The sequence below is a fragment of the Chenopodium quinoa genome, unplaced genomic scaffold (assembly GCF_001683475.1).
Source record: "Chenopodium quinoa cultivar QQ74 unplaced genomic scaffold, ASM168347v1, whole genome shotgun sequence".
Lineage (NCBI taxonomy): Eukaryota > Viridiplantae > Streptophyta > Magnoliopsida > Caryophyllales > Amaranthaceae > Chenopodium > Chenopodium quinoa.
Window position 1 is genome coordinate 3749762 of NW_018742879.1, and position 24725 is coordinate 3774486.

The window sequence follows — 24725 nt, forward strand, 5'->3', positions numbered from 1 at the left end:
AGAGAAAACTAAGTATAGCAGGAAGAAAAAGGAAAAAACAAGGAAGAGGAAGGTATAATAGAGGGAGCTGACTATATACCTAATGTCCAAGAAAATAAATGACATCATTTGACCCTGGAGTATCATGCTCACGGTACTCCATGAGTAGGGTAGAAGGGTAGAAATTGCGAGATGTAGCGGTATCACATAAGGGGTACTTGATTATATTTTTTTTTTTTTTAAAAAAAACTATGCTAAATATTTGATTTTATTCTTCAAAAAAATAATAATTTTAGTGCAAAAAATTGGGTACTCATACACGGTAAAAAAAAAAAAAAAGGAGTAGAAATAGTAAAAGTGAAAATTGAGGAAGCTAAATTTGTTATTTTTTATCGAGGCATTTGGTTTGTAAACTGATATGGGGTTGGAATTAGGAATGAAACCACGTGAGTTTGGTATAATTATGGATTAAAGTTCAATTAGTGTTAGATGATCTACCGAGGCTTTCTTCATTCATCAGGAAACAAAACATTAAGTTTTTTTTTTCTTTTTTTTTTAGGACAACAAAACAATAAGTTCGTATACAACTCAAATATTTTTTGATGTATGTATCTTGCCAAAGAGTATGCCAGCAGCTAAAAAACTACATCATTTATTGAATTAATAATAAATATAATATGCATAAAAGCTTCAATCCTTATTCAGTTATTCACGTATAATATCGTAAAAAGAATGAAGGAAATCTTCATAGTAAGTTTTTCATAGTATATATGATCGTTCCAAATTTCAGAATTTGGATTCTATTCCGTGGACAACGCTTGAATCAATTTGGAAAGTTTGTGTCAAAACATCATCTGGAATTGAAGGTTGTGCATCAAATAGAGTTGTGGGTACAACCACTACTCCTGGATTCTGGCTATTGAAAGCTGTTATAATTACTGCCTTCTTATTCCCCACATTCTTCTCAAAATGAACTAATCCCCTGGGGATCACGAACATCTGCCCTGGAACCAACACCTTGGAGTAGAATACGTTCCCGGTAGTCACAAACCCGACTAGGACTTTACCACTGATCACCACCCCACTTTCGGTTGATCGTGGGTGGGTGTGAGGCGGGTTCAGTCCATTAGGCGCAATATCAAGTCTGTTCATTGAAAGTCCAAGCATGTTTAAGGCGGGAAATGTGAGAACATTCCCAGGTGTGACCTTTGATCCAAACATATTTGACGTGTTGCCTTCCTTCATCAGCCCATCGAAGAAGAAGTCTTCGGAGGTGACATTTGAGGTAGGCTTGCAAGGGAAGTTGGCAAACGTGGGGGAGGAGTTGAGGTCAGCTATGCAGAAGTCCGACAAGGGATCAGGATCAGCAGCGTTGGAGAGAAAAGGAGCTAGCAAGAAAACTACAATGCAAAGTAGGGCAGCCATGAGTATGTATTTTGAAGGGTGTTTTGTATGTCTGAAGAATTAGATTAAGGTGTTTATATAGGCTATGTTTGCGACTTTGTCAAGGACATCCAAAAATATATTATTATTCATTAAGACTGCTGCAAATGATGTTTACAACGAAAATTTAGCATTGCTGAGGGAAGAACATAGGTAATCCCTTGATTTTGATATGGTAAGTTGTAGTGGTTGGAGACTTGGGAGGTAAACGACTCCTTCAACTTTTTGAACATGGAAGAAGCTCATGTTTTGTTTAAGATTAATCCAGCTTTCACACACTAAACTCAATTAGTCACAAAAATACATAAGTTACTATCAATACGTATATTATCCGATATATGAATAACAATTTCCACTGTCACCCAAAAATTTTGGCTTTTAGCAGAAGGTCATGTATAAGTTCTCTCCTTGTAGCATGCTCAGACGAAACCACATTGTTTCTCAGCTCAAATGAAAAAGAGCAATGAAGAGGGTACTATACCAGTTAAAAAGGCTATGTAGCCAGGGTATTAAACAACCCAATCAAGAAAGTTTGATAGAATACATTTCATTTTCAGAGATTAAGCATAAGCAACTTTGAATACATCAGGGTCCGAGACTACTACCTGACGAATAGATTGAGATACTGGCGCCTCAAACGTCATATGTCATGCTTTATCCTGAAACATTATACAATTTAATTTATATGGTTATTACTCCGTTCCGGTCAAAGTGTTGCATTTAGAATAAACAGAGTGATTATAAAAAAGCAACCGCTGGTGAATATGGTGACAAGGATAAAACTTGATACCTTTGAATTGCAGCTGAGCTTATGGGAAAAATACCAGTTGGAGATACTAAAGCATCCACAAAAACATCATTGGGAGTGATCAGAATGACTCCATCATCCAAGATTTGAACAGAATATGACAGAGCAACTACAGAACAAAATCAGTGAATCAATACCAAAGATCTTTACGCAAATTTCCTAACAAATATAATAGCTGATATAGGGAGGGGTATAAAACATACCAAGCAGTGGTTGTTTCCAGTTCTTCTCATTGGCAAGCTGTTGGTAGTTCCTCAGAAAAGTGTCATAGTAACTTCAAAAGGTTGCAACAAAAAAGATTAGAAGATTATTAGCACAACCATCCAACTTAAGATTACACTCTGTAGCTCTCCTATTTCACCCGTGTAGTCTATGCCAATGGAGCTTCCTTTTGAAAAATGCTAGTGAACACCTGTGTTACATGGACTCGGATACCCATGTCCGACATGGGTATGTGTCCAAGCGTCCGACTCGGCTATTTTGTGAAAAAAGTCCATGGTTTTGAATCAAAAGTGAAGCGTCCAAGTGTCATACCCATGTCCGAGTGTCAAGGGTCTGACATGGGTACCTGAGGTGAAATGAAGAGTCCATGTAACATAGGTGAACACATAGCGCTATTTTCATTTTTATCTTCCTTGATAAGAAAGGGAGGGTGGAATTTTAAAGAAGCATACTCAGAGAGACGTGCTGGAGTTCACACCTCACGTAATAGTTTGTAAGACAAAAATTAGCAAAACCAATCAAGAAATATCACTTTAGGCACTTGAAGTTTTTTCACATACCCTCCACCACGGCCTAAGCGTCTTCCAGATTTGTCAAATGCAAGTCCTGGAGAAAGGGATAATATAAATCAACTAAAAAGTTAACTTTCAATTTCAGCAATGTGGACATGAACAGAGCAAGTGATAAGCTATATTACCAGGTAAGAGCACCAGGTCAATTCCTTCGCTTGCATGCATAACTGCAACAAGAGATCATTTATCCATATCCAAGAAAAGCAAAAACCAAAAGATGCTAATGGCCTACTAAATACAGCATATATATAAAATGAAGAATTTTTTTACCACATATACTTATGCTACACAAATTAGATTTATACACCTGTCCCCCTTACATCAACTTTCTCACTTGAACACCATGAATATATCCCTACTCGTGGAACCAAACAAGAATGATACGGACATTTGACTTCTTGCTTTTATGTTAAAACTGATAATTTAGTAAAGAGTGGATTTGAGACATGAGAAAACCAAGTATGAATATATACAGCTGAACGAAATGTAACAATATACTTGGACTAGGTACTGAAGCGAATGAATCATTATTATTCATACCCAATACAGAGCTGTAGAAAAGCTAGCAGTTAAAACCATCAGTCAAACCAAATTACAGTAAACTTCATGACATAGATACAATGAGTTCATTCAGTTAAATGCCACGGATAAGTCACCTAAACAACACAGCATATAAAAACAGAATCGAGTCAATAACAAGCTAGATATATAAGCTACCATTTTCACGTTGATTTCCTCCACTATCTACAGGAGCAGGTTCCAGAATGTCCATTGAGTTTGCAATTAGATCATCCATGCTAGAGATGTTGAGCATCCGAATATAGCTGTTCTTGTCCTCCACCCTTGGCACATAAAGCGTTTTCCCTTCGAGTTTCTGTTCATCTGCAAGCCAAAACTAAAGTTTACAATTGTCAAAAGAAAATGAAGGGTATTGAACCAGTGCTTTTAAGACTAGGAAAGCAGATTCACCAAAAACCAAATAAAAGATAGAGTACATGTTAAATTTCCACATTAATGGTCTTAATAGGTGCCAATGGTAAATTTTATGAATGCTGTCACTTCCAGACCTTAAAAGACAAATTATTAATCAAGTACGAATGAACATTCTTGATTAATTTCACATCATTGACCTTCAGCAAGAATCATTATACTTCCAAATACTAGAGTTCTTGAAGTTAAGATTTAAGGGATAAAGTACAGAGCCAAACCTTTGTCTGAAGTCTGTAAAATCTTTGCCAAAACTTTAGATGTATCAACTTCTCGTAAGGCACGGCAGCTTATATATGCACATAACCTTTTGCTAGATTTAAACCATGGAGCATCCAGTACCAAACGCTGAATTGCATCATCTAAGTAGAAAGTCAATTATACAAAATACGTGAGTCAGGTAACAGTAACCTATTAATGTGATGACAATTTATACATATGAAATTCAGAAAAAGGACGGCAGCAGGAAGAAGCAAGCAACGGTGGTAAAACTCTGTCGTCAAGCAGTGAAACCCCACTATTGCAGATATTTTCAATGTTAAACCACATCACTATGCAGGACAAATATCAGAATGGAGCACTCCTCAAGTTACTCATTTCTTCTCCCATAAAATTACAATGAGTTTATACCAGAGCATTGAATTTTCTAGGTTTTGCAGGTCATAGTTACTCAAGAATTCTGTGCAGTGATCAAGAGGATCATTATAAGTTGAATCATCACACCATGCCACAAGGACCAACCTGTACCAAATATCTTTAGCACGTAATAGTAACAAAGAACCAACCCACATTGATTATATGAGATTAATCCAGAGAATGCTACAACATATATAAACATAACTTTATCAAAGATCTCACCCAGTTTGGTTTATTCTGAAATGATGCCTAAGGAGATAATTTTTGCATAGGGATTAAAGAACCTTCTTCAACTTATAGTGCAAACCAAAGAGGTGACTTCTTCTTGTATTCTTTCATTTGTCAATGAGAAATAAGAAGAGTGTATTTGTGTTTGGTAAGCATGAGTTTGCAACTAGGCTGCACTTTTAGAGTAAATTTAGAGCTTTTCTGATTCTAGGAATTAAATAAAGATCTTTATGTGTTTCTATTACTTCTTGCAAGAGAAAGACTGAGGTGCAACCAAGTAGATCATGATGTGCTTACAATAACTTCTATCCACACACTTTCATTATTACCAAATGGAACCAGAATATGACCAAACCCCTCATCAAAAAGTATAATTTTTCAAATTGATCAAACTAGACTCCAGTGCTGGTCCTAAATGAAACTATGCACAGTAATAAAATTGATGTAATCAGAAAAAATTTATCGACGTTATCACGAATTTAACCCCTCCCCTCCCCCCCTCCTCCCCTCTATTGACCATATTATGCAGTTTGCGCTAACATGGATACAATAGTGCTTCCAAAAAGTTTGCCATACACAACAAAATTAATGCTACTCTATACTTCCTTCATCTAGAATTAATAGTCACATCAATATTGTTATTCGAATTAGTAATTCTGACCGGGGTCATCAATGCTCCCCATTCCTTCACTACTTAAAGATCAGGTTATCACCTCACAAAAAGGTATTTTACGACTCCCTCCTACTGTCCTACATGACCGAAACGAGTGCAATTTTATTAAATTGTTCCTCTAATATTCTAAAAAAAAAAAAAAATTCTCTTGGTAAATGATCCAATAATGTGTTCATCCAACTAATATTTACTAATTCAGAAACAAAGTTTAATCACATTCAGAATTACATACTCACATGATCCTTCCAAAATACCCAATTCCTACCCCCAATTAACACTCCACTCAAATTCCCCAATCTAATCATCAATACACCAACAAATTAAGCAATTCTACGAAAACCCCAATTCACAAATACAATCAAATCAACAAGAATTGAAGAAAGATTAGAGTTTTTTTAATACCTTCCATGGCGTGGTGAGAAGGGTCCATTTCCTTGAGGGATTTACGAACTTTGGATCGAATGAGGCTGCTTGAAAATGGGGTCCAGTTCAGTAGCAGAAACATCGCCGGAACTGCCAATTTTTACACCGTCAGCGGCGGAGGAACTCATTCTGAGGGAGGAGAGAGAGGAAGATGGAGGCCGTCCGGCGCGGCTGCACGGGCTGAGTAAGCGAAAGTGTGCACGGATGGTGGAGGGAAAAGGAAAGGGTCATAAGTTTTCTTCGTTGACTTTTTCCTTTGAAAGTCTCCCGATTGTGTTCATTTTCTTTTTTTGTTTTAGGCCCTTTTACCAATTTATAATTTTCAATTGTTAGAATTTATACTTATTGATAATTAGAGATATTATTGATCAAATATTATCATTTGACATACGTGCCGAAAAGAAATGGAGCAAGTATTTAAAAACGGAGGGAGAAATATGTAAAGCGAACTGACTACATTGAGATAAAAAAATTTCAGAAAAAAAATGGAGGAGAGAGAAAGTGGGGGAGGGAGGAAAAGAAGAATTTGTCAGAAGGTTAGATAAAAATGGAGGATTGAAGGTGGGAAGATGGAAAGAGAAAAAATCGAGGGAAAAAATGAAAATATAGGTCAAAATTTTAAATTACCACTCTTTAGGTGGGGCCCATAGACGGAAAACTACCTGAATTTTAAAGGTGGTAATCTGAGTGATTATTTAATTTAAGGGGTGGTAAAATAAAATAAAAAATAAACTGGTGGTTATTTCAAAAATGGATCCATTTTTGGGTGGTAATTACAAATTATCCTTATCTTTACCAATAAGTCCAACTAAACGCTCTCATATTAATCCATGGCTTTTTATGCATCCTATATCCCTTCCTTCGGGCTTTAGATACACCACTTAGACTATACACTATTTACATACTCCACTTTGATCGGCTTTAGTGAGTTATAGTTAAAGAAAAACGTAGTGATTTAGGGTTTTGTTTGATCCATCTCGGTATATAATTTTTATATAATTTTTTTTTCCATAGTTTTTACTACTTATTGGTAAATAAAGACATGAGTGAATGGAATAATGTATTGACAAATGTGAAATGGGAAGTGTTACAAGTAAATCCCTCTGTATTTTAAAAGGTTTCGTTAGGACTTTTTGCACTATTGACTTGATCTACTTTGACCAATGTTAGTGATTTGTGCATAAGAAAAAATATGATCTTGTGTTTATAGGATACTTGTTGGAATCGTCTCAATGTATAGATTATTAATATTCTAGTCAAATTAGAGCACTTGTTTTATTTTATTTTATTTTATTATTATTATTTTTTTTTTTTTTACAAATAGAGCACTTGTCTATTTGGGTAGTTTAACTAAGTTTTATTAGTTTCTAATTAAAAAAAACAAATGAAAAAAGTAAAATTAAAGCACTTAAATAAAAATAGAGGGATAACTGGATTTGCAGACAAAATAGTCGTCACATGTATTTGCAAAATACTAGTTGGTATATCCGTATATGTATAATTGTATCTGTTTACCGAAATTACAAATTAGTCCGAGCAACAATTAAAAATAAAAAAAAAAATAAAAAATTGAAAGCTTGTCATAACTTAAGTAGAGGAGTTTTATTTACTCCGTGGAAAAGAGTCGGCTCCCTAAACTCTAAGCAAAACCTTTTTTCCTTTTCCGTTTTATTTTAGATTTAAAATTTTTACAAATATTATTTTATTGTGATATTGGCTCCAAACTATCTATACTAGGTTTTTTTTGATTCATATGAGCCACTTAGGACGGGGATGAGAATCGATTCCAGGATTACTTGGAATTGGGAGAAAAGCTCTTACCAACTGAGCTATCCCTCACTCTCATCTATACTAGGTAGTAGGGTATAGTTACTCTTTTCTACCCCTATCATGATGTGGTATATACTTACTCCTCTTCACAATCCCCCCTCCCCCCTATTTGTCAAATATTTCGAGGTATGTTGCAACTAACGAGAGACCAATTTAACAATGTATAATGAAACTTAAGTGTTGCTTGATTCAAAGAAAAACTCTTTTTAATTAAACAAATTTTCAGGGAAATGGTTTTGTTTTAGTAAAAAAAAAAGATGATTTACCAAATAAAATTTTCTATTAATAATTAGAATAAAAAAATATCAAAAGAGAAGTGGCATAATGAAGAACTTGAATGGGACTATGGGAGCATGAGGCGGACCATCCAGAGGGGCCAATAAGGACCCGACCCCTGGTACAAGTCCAGTAATAAATAATGGGTGTAAATCAGCCCAACAAAATAAAAAACCGTATAATACTCGCAAATTTTAAGGTACACCCTGGTGTATCTAGATATATATAGGTGTACCACGTCTATACCTTTGAACATTTTGTAAAAAAAATATAAACAATTGCAAATTTTGAACATTTAGTAGAAAAAAACTGAACATTGCAAATTTTGAATATTTAGTAAAAAAAAAATGAACAATCGCAAGCACCTATACTTTTGAACATTTAGTAAAAAAAATTTAAACAATTGCAAATTTTGAACATTTAGTAAAAAAATTTGAACAATAGCAAATTTCGAATATGTTGTATATTAAAATATAACACTATATAATAAACATCAATTTTTTGAAAGAAGTTTGTCTGACTCGTAATAATTCAATAGTTTTGTAATATAAATTGAACATTTACAGCTTATAAAATGAACATTTCTTTATAAAATATGAACATATAAAATTGGATGTTTATGTTCATTTTTTGTAGCGTGTTCATATTTTTCTTACTAAATGTTCATTTTTGTAAAGTGTTAAATTTTTTTTTACTAAATATTCAAAAGTATAGACGTGGTGCACCTATTTCTAGGTGCACCATGGTGCACATAATAACTATTGGTATAATACTTGTTGTCCAAATCTACACATTGCAAAGCCCTAGAATTTGTTATATACCCCCCGGTGTACAGTACACCCGGGATCATTTGCTCATTTAATCAACAAATAAGTAACTAATATTTTTACTTATTTGTTGATTAAATGAGCAAATGACCCCAAGTGTACGGTACACCGGATTACGGTACAACACCTCCCTTAAGCCCTTAACCCGATTCTTATAATTCCACTGTAATTTTGACTTTTGACATCCAACTAGTATTAGACCTACTAGATTGTCTAGAATAACTAGATCCCCCCCTCTTTTTATTTATTTATTTATTTTTAATGTTATTATTTTTTACCCCAAGTTTTTATAAGCCCTTAGGAACTTAGGAATCATGTTATGGACTGAATAGCAAATTAGCAATTTTTGCAATTCAGTGCTTTCTTTCTAAATATTTTGACTATTTATAGTTTAACACTTTAAAAATTGACCTACTATTACAGGCTTACATTTAGTGGCTCACGTGATATAGTAGCCAATTAGTGGCTCACGCGATTGATGCACTAGTTTGACCTTAAATATACTTTGTATTTAATTAAATATTAGCAAATAATAGTAACGTATTGATAATATTAAACATTAAATTAGTACCTTTATAAAAACATGTTTCAAGATAAGATTTGTTTTTAATACGATGCTAAAAAACAATGGTTAGAGCCCTTAGAGCTAGTATGTAAATAATGAAAAAAATCTAATATGTGAATTATTTTGCAATAGAGAGAGCATTTGATTTTCCTTATTTTATCAAGGCATAGTAAGGTAATACTGTAGTAATTTATTTCCTATCAAATTATTGATTTTCTCATACTTCTTATAAATTTGTTTTTATTATTCGCTTGTAAACTTACTTGTATAGTTATGTTCTACTTACACTTAGCTATGATCGGCCCCCACAAGAAATTTTTTAAAGACCGGGCATAGAAAGGGAGCGGAAAAAAGGAAAATGTGACTTCAATATTACCTATAAAAAATCTCATTTTAAAGAACAATTTTTTAAAAGAAATAACAATGTGAGAACACCAATTTTCTCAACAAAATAGTTTTCACAAACTATTGGGTGCGGACGTTCGCACCCAATGTTTCGTGCGGCAAATAGCTTTATTGTTCCTAACACCTCCAATAGGAGAAACCACTCTCATCTTCTTCATCACTTTCTCACAAACTCATCTCCACCTCCTCTGTCGCCTTCCATGGTGTCAAAATCTACACAAACCCAGAAATCAAAATCAAATCATACATTCAAAAACCCAAATAAAAACCTACAAAAAATTAAAGGGAAAAATCAATTAACTCAAAGGAAACATCGAAATCAACGGTGAATCAAAATCAATTTGCTGAACTCAACGATGAATTGAAATCAACGAAGTTAACAAGGATTGTCGGACTCGACTTGCTGGACTCAACGGTGAATCGAAATCAAGGCTTCCACGAGAATTGCGTGTGGTGGCGAAACTGGTAGTTTGGTGCAGTGATTAATGGATGCGACGCAGGCTATGACGATGACTGGGTAATTGTAGTCAAAAGGTGCGGCTGTTTTGCGGTGGAGGTGGTGGCGACGTGGGCTGATTTGTTGGTGTTTGTTGTTGCGGTGGAGGTGGTGGAGATGTAGGCTGTTTTGCGGTAGAGGTGATGCTGGGTAATTGCAGATTTGCAGTGAAAAGGTGCGGGTTGCGTGAATGGAGTTGCATGAGTGGAGTTTTTCTTTGGGGGGAATAGGGGAGGAGTTGCGTGAGTGGAGAGGAAAATGGAGTAAAATAAAACTAATGATGCATATAAGCCAAAAAAATTAGCATATCAGCTAATAAATGTCTTATATCGGTTACTATTAGGGACATATTAGACATTAATAAAAAAAGTATCGTCCAACAAAAGGAATCTACCAGCCAACAAAAAATACATATCAGCCAACAAAAGGTACTTATCAGCTAAGAGACGGAACATATCAGTCAACAAGAAGATGAAATCAGCCAACAAAAGGTACAAATAAGTTAACAGAAGGAACATATCAGCCAACAAAAGGATGAAATCAACAAACAAAAGCAACATGTAAGCCAACATAATAAACATATCAACCAACAAAATGAAACATATAAGCCAACAATTAAAATATACATATCAGCCAACAAAATAAATATATCAGCCAACATATAAGCCAAAAGATGTATGATATCAGCCAACAAAAGGAAAAAAAAATATATCATCCAACAAAAGGAATATATTAGCCAATACAAAAACCATATCAGCCAACAAATGAAACATATCAGCCAACAAGTAAAATACCTTAGTCAAGCCTCCCCCACCAAATTTGCGTGTGGACGTTCGCACCCAATACCTTTTCAATAGTTTTACACCCAACAAAACATTACAATATTGTATTGATACATAGATATCTATGTATCCTAAATTCCTAATGCATTGACCCTAAACAAATGAAAGGAATGTAACTCATATGTAAGTATACGCAGAGTAACTTGTTTAATATGTGTCCAGAAAATTTGCGATATAGTTAGATCAACAATTAAAAAACAAAAGAAAAAATAAAAAATAAAAAACCTAAATGATTGAGAGAAAACCAAAACCTATCAAATATAGTAGAGAAAATTAAAACCCGTCAAATGTAAAGAGAAATCTCTCTCTACATTTGATAGGTTACTAAAGGAGTCGACTCCGTTAAACTGTGGCAGATACGGAAAAGTACAATACATGTTCCACCTTAGCTTTATTTATGAATTAAACACCCCTTTTTTTCTTCCCTCCTCTTCTTTTTTGCCCTCCCCTTCTTTCACAACCAATATAATATAAATACCACTCTTCACACCCCCCCAATTTTCATCACTCCTTTTGCAATTTCCTACTCCGTTTCAAATGGATTTGCAGAGGAGTTATCATATTATCTTATAATAATACAACACTCTTCACAGAGTTCACACCCCTAACTATTGCATCACTCCCTCCCTTCCCTCCTTGGAAATTTTGTATTATAACAAAACTATATACAAGTCCTTTATTTAATTATTTCCACGATCAGGCCCCCGGACTTCCAACGGGTTCGAGTCCTCAAAAAGAAAAAAAATGAGTTGCTTAGAATTAATATCATCATCTTCTCCATTATCCGTTACAATTATTTCTAAACAATCAAGAGTCGAGTATTTAAGTGAAGAGTGTTCCTGGAGGTGGAGGAATGCGATGGCATTGTAGAGGAGCCTTCACCACCTCCTCCTCCTACACCTTGTGTGCCTCCAGAGGTAGTTTGCAATGTCGAAGCTCGAATGCAAGTCTTCTAAAACCTCTCGCCCCCTTTCTGGGGTGACACATTTCACTAAGGGTTGAAGATATCCCTTCTTGAAAAGTTCTCCATTATGGATTTCAAAATTGGCCGCATGCTTTTTCATTGCGACCATCTCTGGGTGAGAATCCGGCAAGGTGTCGTCTGTTAAGTAAGCCCGGATGCCGTCCATCCAGGTTGAGCCTCGGTCTAGAACTCTAATATAATGGGATCTTCTTCAATGCTTCTTTTTTCCATAACTTCCCAAAAGACAGACCTAGGTGTATCACATTAGGCGGATGATGCCAATTTGGAGAGAGCATCCGCCTGGTTAGTTGTTCTCTAGGCACTTGACTTAGATGGAATTCATCAAGTGATCCTGCCTCCTCCTTAACCGCCTGTAAGTACTTGATCATAGTCGGATGTGTGGCCTCATAGTCACCATGGTATTGGCTAACAATCAATTGCGAATCAGAACAGACATCTACTTTCCTTGCCCCACCCGCCTTACACATGCGAATGCCGGCTAGTAGGGCTTCATATTCTGCCTCGTTGTTTGAGACCTGGAACTTAAACTATAGTGCATATTCGTATTTGTCCCCTTCAAGGGCCTGACATATGATGTCTGCACCACAACCGTTCACTGTAGAGCTCCCATCCATATATACCTTCCAGACTAGTTCAAAGTTCTCTGGATCAGTCGGCCTTGTCATTTCAACAATGAAGTCAGCGAACGCCTGCCCCTTCACTGCTTTCCTTGGCTCAAAAGAAATTTCAAGGCTTTGAATTTCAATCGCCCATTTAATCATTCGACCGGATGATTCCATGGTTATCATTGGCCGCTTGATAGGCTGGTCTGTGTAGACCACTACCGGATGCGCCAAGAAATAAGGTTTCAACTTCTTGACTGCTATGAAAAGGGCAAGTCCAAACTTTTCAACCATGGGGTACCGTAATTCAGCATTCCTCGGGACATGGCTAATGAGATAGACCGGGAGCTGGCAGCCGTCTCTTTCAGCAAGGAGAACGACACTGAGAGCATGATCCGAGATGGAAAAGTACATGTATAACACTTCTTTTGGCAAAGGGCTGACAAGCCTTGGCAAGGAGTGCAAGTGTTCTTTTAACTTTTGAAAGGCCGCCTCTACATCCCGCCCCCATTCAAACATAGTCTTCTTCTTGATTGCTTGGAAGAAATAGAGGCACTTGTCGCCTGATGGGCGTTAGAACGGTCGCACATTCCACACTCATTCAAACACATTTATAAGCAAACATCTCACAAACCAAGCACAATGATAAGTAAGAGTTCAGTCCACAGGGAACGGGATATAATCGCTAGAGATCTTAATACGCAAGCTAGTTCGAAGACTTTTGTTGATTGGGGGTTCATCAAGTAGACAAAAAAACTATTTTTCTAAATCAAGTAATTAAAAGTACTAGGGAATGGGATCCACTCAACCATGGTAATCAAGCATATTGGGAGCAAATGGAGACAAGAGATAGCATGGACTATATGTAAAACCAACCTCATGCAATTAGGAAAACAACTCACACTCCTAAACTTAGATCCCTCATTAGTTTAGCAATAGGAGATACATAATAAAATTTTAATAAGTAATGACATACTTAATCTACATTTCCATGTGAAACTAAGCATAACATGCCATCAAGCTCCAAATTCTAGGGTAGCTACTCCTATCATGAAGAATTAACAAGCAATCTCATACAATCAATTTAATCACAAATCAAACATCAATACTTCTCCCAAATTTACTTAATTAACCATTAGGTTGAGTTTCACCCAACCCCTAGCCAAGAGGACTACTCACAATTCATTGTGAGTAACATGCAAAGTTCCAAGTTGGGATTCTAAGTAATTCTAAAATTGGGGAAAAGTGATTCACTATGGATAAAACTAACATGCAACAACAATTTATCAATATTAAGAGAGATTCAAGTGACTTGCAATAACAAAATAAAATCTGAAAATAAGTAGAGACAAGTGAAAGAAGTTACTATTGAAGCTTCAAATGTTGAACAAATGCTGAAAATATGAGAATGAACCTTAAAGTTTTCTTCTACAATGATTAGATTTGAGAGTTTCCAAACTAAATCATCAACTAATTTAATGAACTAAGGTGCTAACTAAGAGAAAGTTTTTCTGAAAACTATTCTACTGTTTTCTAATCTATATCCCCCAAAAACGATCTAAAAAGGAACTTAAATAGTCCGTACAAAGTTGGCTGAGATCGGGAAAAGGTCCGACCGAACTCCGGGTAGGTTCGGTCGGACTCAAGGTAGGTTCGGTTGAACTCTGGGTAGGTTCGGTCGAACCTCCCTGATCCTTGTTTGGTCGAACTTTTGAGGTTCGACCCCTCCTGCAAAATTGCTGAAAATTGGTTTGAAACTACCTCCTTTGCACCTTGGAGGTTCGGTCAAACTTTTCAAAAGTTTAACCACACCTTGGTTCGACCGAACCTTTCAGAGGTTCGGCCACACCTCCTCTTGCACTTCCTTTTCTTGCTTCCTCTCCTTCCCTTTTGCTCCTCTTGCCTTTGTCCATGCCTCCATACTTGGCCAAGGGGCCTCTCACCATGCTTAGGACCGCCATGGAACCTACAAAAGATAGCAAAGATCACGAGAGCATGGGGATGATAAAATTCCATAAAGATTATCAAAACAAGCACAAATAAGCATACTTTTCATTAACACATAAAGAAGCCATAAGAGGAGAAATGAGGTAGAAAAACCTAAGAAAAAAATAGGAGGAAAGAGACCTAAACACTACCCCTAAGAGTGACATAAATGTCACTCATCATCGCCTGACCGACTGAGAAATCTCCCCAATGCCGCCAGGAAACTTGTCAACTTTTAAACTCTTTCACAGTACGGGGTGACTGCACGTCTATAACCTCTTGTATTTTATCTGGGTTGGCCTCTATCCCCCTTTGATCAATAAAAAATCTGAGAAACTTCCCGCACTCAACACCAAAAACACACTTCTTGGGATTGAGCATGACCCGGTGCCGCCTGAGTGTGGCGAATGTTTCTCGGAGGTCGGCAAGGTGATCCATCTACAGTTTGGATTTGACTATCATGTCATCAATGTACGCCTCTACGTTTCTTCCAATTTGATTAAAGAAGACTGTATTAATCATTCGTTGGAAAGTAGCAGGTGCATTCTTCAAACCAAGCGGCATTACAGTATAACAAAATAACCCTTGATCAGTGACGAATGCTGTCTTTTCTTGATCTTTCCTCCACAAGGGTATCAGGTAAAAGCCTGAGTAGGTGTCCATAAAACTCATCAAGGCATGACCGGCTGTAGAGTCGACCAGACTGCCGATTTTTGGAAGAGGGTAACTATCCTTTGGACATGCCTTGTTCAAATCTGTGTAATCAACACACATGCGCCAAGTTCCCTTCGGTTTTTTAACGAGCACAACATTGGAAACCTAATCAGGGAAGTAACATTGCCGAATGTACCCAGCATCTAACAGCTTTTTCACCTCTGCGACTGCCGTCTGGCTTCTTTCCTCGCCATGGTTCCTTTTCTTTTTCCTAACAGGATTCTTCTTGGGATCCATAGCAAGTTGGTGAACAGCAAGATCCAGGCTGATGCCTGGAATCTCATCCACTTCAAAGGAAAAAATGTCTTTGAATTCTTTCAATAAATTGTGCGAGTCAGCACCCAGATTAGAAAAAGCAGCCGTCCCCACCTTAACAGTTCGTTCCAGACGTGTGTCCTCTAGAACAATGTTAATGTGCTCACCAGCCGGCTGGGGACGGAGTTCATCCGACCGTTATTCGTTAGTCAGTGATTGCTATTGCTTTTCTTTTTTCACAACCACCAACTGGTTGGCCTTTCTCTTTTTGTCGGCTGCTGTTGGAGCAGGCGCGGCTTCCTTCATCAAGGTTTATAGTTTCCCCGTTGTGGCCGGATGCGACCACAATCGGTTTGCCGTTTGAGAGGTAACATTCCCTAGCCGTCTTCTAGTTTCCCCTTAGGGAGCCGACAGATCCATCATCCCTTTCAAACTTTAGCAGCATAAGGGAAGGAATGAAGACTACTTTGGATTCATTTAGGGTAGGACGATCCAATATCAGGTTATAATCGGTCAGTTCCTCAACCACCAAGAATCGGACCATCATGTGGCGTTTTGTATTATTAATTAAGTTGAATATTTATGTTTTATTATTTTTTATATTCAATATTTATATTTATATATTTAGTTTATACTATTACTTTAAAATTTAATGTTTATGATTTATTAAATATTTTTTTTGTATTATTAATTGGTATAATTTTCTTTTTGTTATATTAATTTACAAATTATAACAAAACGGGAAAAAAGGCAAATTGGACTTTGGATGTGAATAATGCATACTTCATATAATTATTACTAGAGTTGAGAAAATTATACAATGATAACAATGAAAAAAATTGTACAATGATGGTATTAAACAAAAATTGGATAATGATAATATTGAAAAACGATAATGATTAAAATCGTACAATATATAAAAATTGTCTATTCTTCTTCTTCTTGTTGCTCGTCTTCGGCTTCGGCTTCGGCTTCATCGGCTAGTTGGATAGATTGGGAACTAGCCGAACCCGAACGGTCGGAAGCGGAGGTTTCTTTCATCGTTGTCGTCCTCGTAAGAACGGTCTTGTGAGCGATTTTCCGCATCCAACCAATCTTTGAAACACACGCACATTTCTAGTGTTTTGAGTTTTAGACTTGTTCTTCTATCGTCCAGAACCCTCCCGGATGCGCTGAAAGCTCGTTCGGAGGCAACAGAGGAGACTTGGATACCAAGAATGTCTCGTGCCATTGCCGTCAAAGTTGGATGCTTCCCGCTTTGTTGTTTCCACCATGCAAGGAGGTTGAGGCTGTTTATCTCATCGTCGTCCATGCCTTTGGTGAAGTCGTAACTCAGGTACATCTGCAACTCCGAGACGTCGCTTTGCGTTCTCTTGATTGATGAATCCCCTGAAAACCTTGAAATCAAGTTACGTTTGGCCTTCTTACTTACGTTTTTGGATGGTTGGGAAGGGCCTGAGCGAGGAACGGTGCCATATTTGATTTCATAGACTCTATATAAAGCAAAAAACTGGTCCTTCACATTACTCTTATACGTTTCTACATCATCGTCAAGATTCATGTATTGAAAATAAATGTCAACTAACATAAATGTGTTTTCATACTTTTGCCTAGGATCTAATATGGATGCAAAAATATAAATCAAAGGAATTTCACTATAGTATTTACGCCACTTTGTTTCTATTGCTGGAAGATACTGATCATAATCACTTTGGCTGCGATGATCAACGAAAAGTTGGGCGAGTAAACATGCATTAGAAAGAAAGTTTTGAGCACAAGGATTGTAAACAGAAGAAAAACAAAAAGTCATGTTATATAATAACTGTAAAAATTGCATATATCGTTCACATTTAGCCCAATCATGCATCCTCATATATAGCATTGTTTGGAAATTTTTGGTTGTAAAACATTGTCAACAGATTCTTGTACTCAATTGCGTTGGTTAACATGTCATAGGTGGAATTCCACCTAGTTGGGCAATCGATTTTAATTTTTATTGCCCTTATCTTTTGTTGTTTTAGAAAACATTTCCATTCTTGGTATCTCATGTTTGAGCTATTAATAGACATAATAGCATCTCTGATTTTGTTGTAGTATGGGCCAATTGCCCGAATTCCATCCTGTACACATAAGTTAAGTACATGGCAAACATATCTAGTATGAAGAGCATCACCGTGTAATATTACATCGGTTAAGTTTTGTTTGACAAGATTAGCTATGTATGTCATAGAGGTTGCACTGTCAAAAGTCATTGACATCATTTTGTCTCGAATGTTGTATTCGTTTATTGCTTCCATTAAATGGTGAGCAATGTTAATGCCGGTGTGTGGGTATTCCAGCATTTTGAAATGTATTATTCTTTTTTGTAACAACCATTGATCATCTACCCAATGGCAAGTCACACATAAATAGTGATATTTATAACCACTATCCCAAGAATCGACTATCAACACTCTCTACAGTTAAGTCTACTTAATTCGTCTTGTAACCGGGCTTTGTATTCTAGGAAATTTTTCATTGCGGCGGAACGAACGGTTTTCCTAGATATTCTTTTAAGTTGGGGTTGTAGTGCTTTGTTAATGTAAGTGTTAAATGGGTCACTTTCTGAGAAAAGAAAAGGTTGTTCGGCGTGTACTATCATTTTCCCTAATTCATCCCTATCCCGCTCATAGTTGTAGGTAAAGCCGTGTGGATGGTACTGGAAAATTTTTGGCTGGGTTGGATCACTAGCTGGTTTTGCACAAGTTCTCATGTGTCTACTTAAGTGTCCCGTCCTAGATTTGGATAGTGCCGAGAATACATTATTACATTTACATTTTGCATGTGTTTGGGGTTTATTTAGGAGGAAATGATGCCATACATTACTCTTTCGATTTTTCAAAAGTAGCATCTTACTTTCGGTTAACCATTCATGATGTGTGTTTGGGTTAGTAGTAGTAGAAGGGGTAGAACCGGAGGCATTTTGGGTATCTTCTTGGCTACTTTGGCTAGAATAATAGTTTTGTTGATCACCAAAATAATTAGGTAGGAATTGACCGAATTGTGGGAATTGCTGTGGTGGTGGAAATTGGTTTGGTGGTGGAAATCCCGACATATTATAGGGTTGAAAACCGGAAGATCCGGAAGTACCATCGTGCCTAAATGGCTCATAGCCCAGGGGGAAGTAATCGGGGTCATTGGTTGGACTCGGAATTTAGGGGCTTGTTGTATTAGGTGATTCCCTAGAACTACTACCACGGCCAAGTCGGCCCCCCCCCTAGATGATGGGTTGTTCGATGCCATAATTAACAATTAGATTTTTAATAAAAACTGATTAACAATAATAATAATTAATAACAGCAATTTTAACAATTAAAATAACAATAATAATAATTAATAACAACAATTATAACAATAACAATAACAACAATAATAAATAATAACAATAATTGTAACAATAATAATAATTAATAACAACAATTATAACAACAACAATAACAATTAACAACAATAATAATTAAACAAGATTATTATAATAATAACAATAAAACAATAATAAATTAAAGATTAGTTTAGATCTTACAACCGTGCTTCAACGCTCCACTAATTACGATTACGAACTTTTTAATTTTTTACGATATTAGGAAAATAATTAGAGAATTTAAGAGAGTTATTAGAGAATATAAGAGATTAAGGATTATTAGAGATTTAGAGAATATAAGAGATAAGAAGAAGAGATTGTGATTTTGTGATTTGGGAAGTGAATGGAAGTGGGTATTTATAGGGAATTTGGGGAGCAATTTGCAAAAACTAGTCGTTTTTTTTAATTAGCCATTGGATTAAAACGACAATATTACCGTTATAAAGGCAGGCACGCGGGCCGTGCCGAGCCGACATGAACGTCGTGCCTGGCGGGCCATGCCTGGTGAACGTGCCACGTGCCGGGCCAATGTGCCAGCACGCCGGGCCACGGCCATGCTCGTGCCGGGCCGTGCCTGGAAAACCGGCCGGATGCTGTCCGTGGCATGGCCCGTGGCACGAAATTCGATGGCTGGGCCTGGGTTCGGGCCGTGCCATGCTGCGTCGAACATCGGGCCGTGCCGGGCGGTACACGGGCCATCCCGGCCCGTGCCCAGCTTTAGTAAGGAGTGGCCTCTCGGTCCTTGACCGACTTGTTCCTCCCAGACTGGGAGGGCTTTTTGGCCGACTGTTCCTTGGTGGAGACAGCCGTCCGCTTATCAATCAGGTCCTTAATCTCCCCTTTGAAACTTGTCATCAGGGTCATGAGCTCGTTTCTGATGATAGGGGCGGAGCCTTCGGCCACCCTGGGTAGACCAGACGGCTGTCCAGATAGTTGGCTTGGACCTGCTTTATTATCATCCTGTTCCCTTCTTTCAAAGGGACGGATGCGCCTAGATGTGAGTGACTAGTCATGGGCCATATGTGTTTCGACTTTGCAGTCGTCATCAGTATCTTGGTCTGTATAGACTCGAGCGTCGGCCATATGCCGTTTCTCTTTAGGAGGTGGTACAAGGTTCTTGTGAAGCCATCTAAGAAGTACTCTCCCCACAGACGGCGCCAAATGTTTCAGGGTATTTTCTGTTTCTTTCGAGAGAGTTACAATTCCAAGACACTACAAGAAAACAACTTGATTCCGACGGAAAAAATCAGTCGAAAACATCGGAAATTCCGTCGAAAAATGGTCTTCCGACAGAATTCCGTCGGAATCAGTCTGTCGCAAAACCCTTTGTAGGAAATTCGGCCTTTTCCGACGGAATTTCCGTCGGAAGGCTAGTTTCCGACGGATTTATTTCTGTCGGCGCTTTTTTTGACTTTAATTGAAATTCCGTTGGAAATTTCCGTCGGAGTTGGAGAGGTTTCCGACGGAAATTTTCGTCGGAAGAGGTATATTCCGTCGGAAATTTCCGTCTGAAAAAGTCAATAAGAAAAAACAAAAGAAAAAAAACATCCCCACTCCTAACCCTTACCCCACCCAGATCCACCACTGCACACACCCCTGCTCACCACCCCAACCCACTCCACCGCCACCCCCTAACCCACCACCCCCACCCACCAGAACATACCACCATAACCCCAACCCACCCCACCACCGTAACCCCATTAGCCACCCCCTAACCCACCACGACCACCACTGAACCCTAACCCACCACCAGATTCCCCACCCAACCCAAACCCACCCAATCCAGATCTACCACCCAAATGAACCCCACCCAAACAAACCCAGATCTACAACCCTAACCCTAACAAATTCGGCCGAACCACCCATCCTAAGCAAACCACCCCACCACCCACCTAAAACCACCGCCGCTGTCGCCGAAACAAACCATCACAGCCCAAAAATTAACAAAAAAAAAAATAAGAAAAAAAATTAAAATCCCAACCCAACCCCTAACATCAAACTCCAGTAGCCACCACCCATCACAACCATATATATTAAACAAAATCCGATTAAATAACAAAATAAAAAAAAAGATACATACCTTAATTCGACCACACAAAACCTCGAAATTGGGTTTACGAGGCCAAATTCGACCATGAAAACTCTAGATCTAGAGTTTTTGTGGTCGAATTTGACTTGAAAACCTTTGTTTTTAGCAAGAGAACAGAGAGAAAGGGCGAAAATTGTTGTTGATGTTTATGTCGGAAATTGTTGTTGATGTTGATGTCGGTGATGGCAAAGAGGAGCAGAGAAGCAGTGGTGTTGTTGTTGTTGATGTCGGTACGGTGATGGCAGAGAGGAGTAGAGAAGGAGATCGAGAAGAGAGAAAAAGGGGGAAAGAGGAGAGAGTAGGAGAAGAGAAGAATACTAAGAAAGGGAAAAAAGAAGACGGAGAAAGGGAAAGAAGAAGGAGAAAAGGCGCAGAGAAGAGGAGAGAGAAAGTAGTAGCAGAAGGAGAGAGATAGAGAAAATGAAATAAGGGGAAGGGGGTTGTCGGTTTAGGGTTAAGAGGGTAGGTTTTTTTTTTAATTAATTTCTGACGAGTTTTTTTTTCGTCGGAAATTTAAATCTCCGACGGAATATTCCGTCGAAAGCTGTTAATTCCGTCGCAAGAATTCTGAGGGATTTTCCGTCGTAACGTACCTTTTCCAACGGAATTTTCAGACAAACCATAATTCCGTCGGAAAATTCGAATTTTCCGACGGAATTTAGGTATGTCGGAACGATTCTTTCGGAAAACGACCTACTTCTAGTAGTGAGACTGGTTTCCGGGCTCCTGTACCTGCAAAACAACGGAGACTCCGGTTGGTGGGAGTTCCGCCTCCGACGATCAAGTTAATTAGAACGTGTTCGAAAGATGTAAAGTGCTGAAAAGTAAATGGGATCGGGCTCCTCTCGGAAGAGAAGTGATCATCCGGCTATCAGACAACCTCAATATCCGAGCCTTAACTCTCAAGAAGTGCAATTAAAGCTGTAGTTAATGCTCAACAACTAATGTACACGTGTGTTTAGAAGTTTGTGAATGTATGTTCCCGAAGGGGAATATCTCTCTTTTATAGGGTCTCGAAGTACGTGCCCAGTACTAGGTTACAGAAACCTAGGACTAACTAGGCTTGCTCAGGAGTTTAGGCCTTTCCTAGTTGGCAATCTTTCTACCACATGTCGTAATATGATTGGTCTACTTTGGACTCTTCTCAAAGTGACACGTGGCGGAATCTGGTTGGTCCACGTGGGTGTCATATGGAGTGTCATGATTGGACCACGTGGCGGGATAAAAATCCCCCAATCAGTATTCGTTAACGCAACAGAACATCTGTCATCTATCATACACGTTAGACTATACATCAGACAACACATATTCATGGAAAGACAATTAAACCCCTAACTCCCAGGCTGCAATGACGAAATCATCCCCATGTGATACATTTATTGTTAATCAAGATGAGAAACTTGGAATTACCCATTGTTAAATAATTAAAAATAAACTTTTAATTAAAATAATTTTTTTAAAAAAAAAGAAAAAAAATTAATTTAACACCATCAATTTTGTAGAAAAAGAATGAGATTCTTAAGGTGATTCGTTCCCATTTAGGATTCCCATTTTAATCCCCTCCAAATTTAAATGCTGGTAGTCTAAATGATGCGCAGCCATTCATCCAATAATTACCCCACTTTTTTTCACTCTTTAATCTTGAACTTTGCATGGAGGCGGTCAGGCGGCGCAAAGCCCATCTCACGTGGAAACAATTGGCAATCTCTAGTACACATCAGTACATCACAAAACAAAGTACAATATATGCTCTCGTAAGAAGTTCAATATATGGTCCATATTTTAGTTTATTCTTTATAATTAAACGGCGTTTTTTCTTCCCTCCTCTTCTTTTTGTTCCCTCCCTTCTTTTTTGCCCACCCTTGTTTCACAACCACTATAAATACCACTCTTCACACCCCCCCAATTTTCATCACTCTTTTAATTATTTCCATGATCAGGCCCCCGGACTTCCAACAGGTTCGAGTCCTCGAAAAGAAAAAAATGAGTTGCTTAGAATTAATATCATCATCTTCTCCGTCATCCGTTACAGTTATTTCTAAACAATCAAGAGCCGAGTATTCAAGTGAAGAGTGTTCACTGGAGGTGGAGGAATGTGATGGCATTGTAGAGGAGCCTTCACCTCCTCCTCCTCCACCTTGTGTGCCTCCAGAGGTAGTTTGCAATGTCGAAGCTACCAATACTGGCATCACTCCTCGACACTCATCTAACCGCGATTATAGCGGTCGTAGAGCTGATGATACTACAAGATTGATGACCAAGATTCTCTTCCCTCTTGCTGTTGGGGGAGTCTTCATGGTATCTGAAATGAAGAGCTTTGAATCAGTGTCACGAGCTGAAGTGCTCATATTCTTGGTGTCCATATCTTTAATGGTTCTCGGTTTGAATATCAAAGTCAAATGGTTGGAAATATTTGGACATATGCTTTTCTTCATAGGCTTGATGCTTGTGTGCAGCCCAATTATAATCGGCCCCAAACACGACCCTCGCTTCTTGTGGATCCTACCTCTTGTTGCTGCTCTTCTCTTTGGTTCTTCAGTCTACTTTGGATCGAAAAATGGGGTCCAGTTCAGTAGCAGAAACATCGCCGGAACTGCCAATTTTGCCACCGTCAGCCGCAGAGGGAGGAGAGAGAGGGAGATGGAGGCCGTGCGGCGCGGCTGCACGGGCTGAGTAAGCGAAAGTGGGTGGTGGAAGAAGGTGGCGATGCAAATGTGCACGGATGGTGGAGGGAAAAGGAAAGGGTCATAAGTTTTCTTACTTCGTTGGCTTTTTCCTTTGAAAGTCTCCCGATTGTGTACATTTCTACATCAAGAAGTCAAGAGAACCATATACTCGAGATGACGAGCGATGATTAATGTAGTGTATAATTCACTACTCTTTGTTTATATCTTTGTCCCATTTAACTTTTTAGGGTCTCTAATATGCGTTTAAATGCATATTTATCCATTATCATAATTGTATAGTACAAATTAAAAAAAAAAATCCTCAATGTTGATCAATTATACAATAAAACGAATCCAATTAGATTCTCACATGATTATAGTATCTTTTATACATTCGAAAGAATTTATGATCAAAATTTTCAAAGTTTGACCTAAATATTTACTATGGGGCAAAAAAAAAAAAAAAAAAAAAAAAGGGGACTAAGGGAATATATATTACTTGTTACAATAAAATAAAAATAATACAGTAATTTAAAAAAAAAAAAAAAACTTGTTAAATTCAGTTATTTAACGGACCATAGAGAGAATTTTATTAAAGCATTAAATTAAAGTATTACAATTCAAGAAATTAAACTAGGTATTAATTAATTTAAAAGAAAAACTAAACAATATAGTTTAGGATTAAGACCTGAACTTACTAGCTGCGCAAGTACACTGTACACATGGTTTACACCAAGTTTAGTTTCATCTTTCAACACTAAACAATATATACTTGCGTTGCACTTTTTTTTTTTTGAACAAAACAGTAGGATTTCA

At 37.6% G+C, this 24725-nt stretch overlaps 2 protein-coding genes across 2 annotated transcripts; both read right to left on the reverse strand.

Annotated features, from left to right (window-relative positions):
* Positions 1-38: 38 nt before the first annotated feature.
* LOC110726551 (germin-like protein subfamily T member 2) lies at positions 39-1588 on the reverse strand. Its single transcript, XM_021906029.1, has one exon. The coding sequence runs from the start codon at positions 1402-1404 to the stop codon at positions 766-768; it is 639 nt and encodes a 212-aa protein (XP_021761721.1). The 5' UTR covers positions 1405-1588; the 3' UTR covers positions 39-765.
* Positions 1589-1731: 143 nt separating this feature from the next.
* Positions 1732-6301, reverse strand: LOC110726550 (5-formyltetrahydrofolate cyclo-ligase, mitochondrial-like). Its single transcript, XM_021906028.1, is given in 9 exon segments — positions 1732-2081; positions 2213-2339; positions 2434-2504; positions 3013-3058; positions 3150-3191; positions 3742-3906; positions 4233-4373; positions 5951-6015; positions 6017-6301. Coding segments are annotated over 9 exon segments (759 nt in total). The 5' UTR covers positions 6100-6301; the 3' UTR covers positions 1732-2062.
* Positions 6302-24725: the final 18424 nt, after the last annotated feature.